The following is a 4,313-nucleotide window of genomic DNA, read 5'->3' as shown; positions in this document are numbered from 1 at the left end:
AGACCAGAATGTCCTCAAGGATTCGGTGGGACAAACTTCTAAGTAGCCAAATTTATGATCTGTTTATAAGCACAACAATCACTTTGCAGAATAATGTACAATGTGATTTTCTGGCTTCCAGTCTAATAATTAAGCCTCACCCTGGTGCATGATTCTAAATTGTATCCCTTGAGAAGAAAATGGATTCACTGAGTTACGCTGAGTTATATTCCTTTCATGGGAATAGAAAAATGAGGCATAATATTTATAGAAGAATGATAGAAGCTTGAATTTTGGTATTGGATATACAGTAGGTTGAACTTCAGCCTCTTCTACTATCATTCATTATCCACTCTCCAATTTCACCTTTATTTATTTTTTAAGAGGATACATATATTTTCATTCATCTTTCTTTTTTTCAGTCATGTGTACCCTCTTTTTTCTCTTTCTTTTTCAGCTCCACAGATGCTATCAGTCACTTCCACACAATTACCATTTGTCCAGAAGATGGAAAATGTAATGCACTTCTCTCACCGAAGATTCTTTGGCAATTAACTTTGGCAATCAAGAAGATCAAGAGTGATTCTTGTCACAGTCATTTTGCTAAGACACCTTTTCTCTGCTCAATGGATTCTTCCTTGACTGATAAGACTAGTACTATACTACATTGAAGGGTGGCCATGTTGTTTATCCAACTGTTGGACAATGCCCAGGATGTGTGTAGATACCCCTTGAATATCTTAGTATGAAGTGCGACATTATGACACTGAACACATTTTCTAGTGCTTCTGCCTCTCTGAGCTCTGTGGGGATAACTTCTGAGAAAACAATTTCAGGATAGCGGTATCAGAAAACAGAAAGGATGTGGATGTTCACTAACACCAAAACCCATTTGGAAACTCCACCAAAACAGCACCATATGTGATATCTGCAAAAGTGAGTATGATTTCACATCTGGATTTACTAATCTAGCTAATGGAAGATCCCCATTTTCCTATACAGACAGCTTTCTAGCAAATGGCTAGCCCTCCTTGAAACATTTGGATGGTTTTACTAAACCGCTTCTTGATTCATACAGGAGATCCCTTTCCTGCTTCTAATGAAGCAATATTTCAGAAGTGTTGGGCAATAAATTGGTCAGGTCTTTGTAGCTGACCCCAAGTTCAGAGATATCCTAGTCTAAGTTGATAATCAGCGCTAACTGGTCTGAAATGTGGGGAAATGTGTATCTCTTTGGGGAAATATACAAAACGCATTAAAGAATGTCAGCATTCATAAGCAATTGCCAATGTCTGCCATATTGCAGGCATTCATTGTTGCTCCCCATGTGGAGGAAACAATGTCTGGCATGTGGAGGAAACAATGTCTGACTTACCTTGTCCACAAAATATGGTCATCCTCACACCAACATAAAAGCCAATTATTCAGCTTCCTTATCCACACAAGTCACCCCTGGAGAGGGCACATGGGAATATTTAACATGTGAATATTAAGTGCATACCATATTTAACCAAATAGAAGAGAACCCTGAATTTAAGGTGACCCCTTTTAAAAATACAGGTGAAATACAAGTTATACCTCTGTTGAACCAAAAGGAAGAGCACTCTGAATTGAAGATGACCCTTACATTTTTTACATCGAAGAACTTGCTGGGGGAACTAGTCTTGGATAGGGGTATGCAGAACCGGTTTGAATCGGAATGGATTTGATGGCTTGGAACTCAAACTGAACCAGCCTCAAAACAAACAAAAGGCAGCTGGTCCAAGTTCAGACTGAACCGGGACAGATCCATTATGGACCAGTTTGACAGGCTATGCTGGTAAAGGTGAATCCAGAGAGAATTGCCCTTTATAAGCAAAGGAGAATCCTGCCTTTAAAAGGCTTCTAAGGGCAGTTGCGGGGGGGCTGACAAGAGGGCACCTTGCCAACGCCAATGGCCCCTCTAAACCCCAGCACTTCCCCCAGCAGTGTGGCCTGCATGGAAGTACATTCCAGCCTCCGTGCATACATGCAGGCTATTTGCTTGACCTCTGCACATGTGCAGAGGCTGGAACCATGCCACTGCCATGTGGGACACACTACTTGGGGGAACACCAGGATTTAGAGGAGCTGCTGTCGGTCCCATTGCTAATATAGGTGAAATAACATCTCAATTTTGTTTCAAGTTGCTATCCCTTAGCAGAGGTGTTCGTACCCCTGGACCTCTTGGCCGAAGTCCAGGGCCTCCACAGCCCCTGGGCCCCCCCAAATCCTCTTTAGACTGCCCTAGGTGGTGTGGTCACCTGGTCAAGCATGATTATGTTTAATTTACATGCAAAAGGGGGCCTCTAAAGGCCTTTAGGTCCAGGCTCCAAAATTACCTAGGTGTACTTCTGTCCCTTAGTTTTTCTGGGACACTTAAATTCTAATGCTACATTCTAATGCTACATTCTAGCATTGCAATCTGAAGACCAATTTAGTGTGCTGTATTGTATTATGTTCTGTTGTGTGTGCGTGTGTGTGAGAGCACGAGAGAGCGCGCTTTAGACTGATATTTATTGAAATCTAGACTGGGATGTGTCAATATGAATCTGAAATCCAATTACATTTACCTTAAATTTGGACAGTCCAGTACATTTCAGAACTATAGAATGATTGTTTGAATCTTTGTTTGAAAAGACACTAGTGAAATGGAATTATTAGAACATATAAATCCTACATATCAATGATGGGTTTACAAAACCATGGAAGGAAGGGAGTTTTGGAGCATGACAGTTTCTGGAAACCTCTTTTATTTGTCTTTGATGGTATTAGAGATGGAAAACCACACCAGATATGACGGCTTCATTCTCTTGGGCTTCCTGATTGGGCACGAAGCAAAGATTCTGCTGGCAACAGTCCTAATAGCTGTGTACCTATTGACCATATTTGGCAACACAATAATTCCAATCGTCATCATCACCCATAGTCGCCTCCACACACCCATGTACTTCTTCCTTGGCAACCTTTCTGTGTTGGATGTTGCTTTTTCAACAGTGACTGTTCCCAGTTTGCTAAGGACTCTTCTCTCTGGAGTCAAGACTATCTCCTTTGCTGGCTGCATGACCCAATCCTACTTCTATTTCTTCCTGGGCACATTGGAGTACTTCCTCTTGACTTCCATGTCTTACGACCGATATGTCGCCATATGCATTCCACTGCATTACTCCATCATCATGAACAGCCGTGTTTGTGTCCAAATGGTGTTGGTTTGCTGTTTGGGTGCATTTGTTTCTGTCCTCTACCCAACCATCATGATCACCAGGTTCTCCTTTTGCAAGTCCAATGTTATTGACCACTTTTTCTGTGACAGCGAGCCTCTGTTAAAGCTGTCCTGTACTGACACGCGTCTGCTACAGATAATCACCTTTATGTTATCATCCATCGTCATTCTCTGCTCTTTAGTCCTGACCATTATTTCCTATATTTACATTGTCTCTGCCATATTGCACATACCCAGAGACGCTGGTCGGATGAAGGCCTTCAACACCTGTGCATCACACCTCACCTTGTTCCTAATGGCCACAAGTGTCTCAGTTTTACTGTATGTGATTCCAGCTGAAAAATCTGCATTGGGGGCCCGCAAAATCCCAGCTTTGCTCAGCAGCATAGTCAACCCATTTCTGAGCCCTTTTGTTTATACCCTGAGGAACGACTTGGTCAAGGAAGTCCTTGGAGCAATGTTTGGCAGAGGCAAAACAATAGTGGTGCAAAAGATGGGAAAGTGGATTGTGAATCGTGCTTAACATATTTTGAAAGGGAGATTTGAATGTGTCAGTGCAACTCTCTCACATGTTTATTTTATTTTTTATTTTATTTTATTACATTTTATATCCCACTCTTCCTCTAAGGAGCCCAGAGTGGTGTACTACATACTTAGGTTTCTCCTCACAACAACCCTGTGAAGTAGGTTAGGCTGGGAAAGAAGTGACTGGCCCAGAGTCACCCAGCTAGTATCATGGCTGAATGGGAATTTCAACTCGGGTCTCCCCAGTCCTAGTCCAGCACTCTAACCACTACACCACGCTGGCTCAATGTTCAATTCTCAATGCACCCACCCACCCATCCATTTACTCACCCATCCCTTCCCCGCTCCCTCTCTCCATCTATCCATCCATCCATCATCCATCCATCCATCTGAATGACAATTACTCTCTTCTTTATAAGGACTTGCTTTCATTGCCTGTTTATTGAACTGGGTTCACACGGATTCTCTTTGCCTGTTTTTCATTTTCAAAGCTCGGATATTAGGGGTCAAGCTCAAAGCTACCAGATGTTGGGGCACTGTTGGAAGGTGTAGACCTGCTGCTCCATCT

The 4,313-nt window shown here is 42.4% G+C and overlaps 1 protein-coding gene across 1 annotated transcript; it reads left to right on the top strand.

The window, feature by feature from the left end:
- Positions 1-810: 810 nt before the first annotated feature.
- LOC128329684 (olfactory receptor 6J1-like) lies at positions 811-3,743 on the top strand. Its single transcript, XM_053261254.1, has 2 exons — positions 811-915; positions 2,773-3,743. Exon 2 carries the CDS (start codon positions 2,775-2,777, stop codon positions 3,741-3,743), a length of 969 nt encoding a protein of 322 aa, XP_053117229.1. The 5' UTR covers positions 811-915; positions 2,773-2,774.
- The last annotated feature ends 570 nt before the right edge of the window (positions 3,744-4,313 follow it).

Source organism: Hemicordylus capensis, chromosome 6 (genome assembly GCF_027244095.1).
Source record: "Hemicordylus capensis ecotype Gifberg chromosome 6, rHemCap1.1.pri, whole genome shotgun sequence".
NCBI lineage: Eukaryota > Metazoa > Chordata > Lepidosauria > Squamata > Cordylidae > Hemicordylus > Hemicordylus capensis.
Note: the sequence above shows the minus strand (reverse complement) of the source record. Positions and strands in the feature narration are given on the sequence as shown.

Excerpts from the sequence above, each read along its gene's own strand:
- LOC128329684 (XM_053261254.1), top strand. The coding sequence starts at position 2,775 with ATGGAAAACCACACCAGATATGACGGCTTCATTCTCTTGGGCTTCCTG.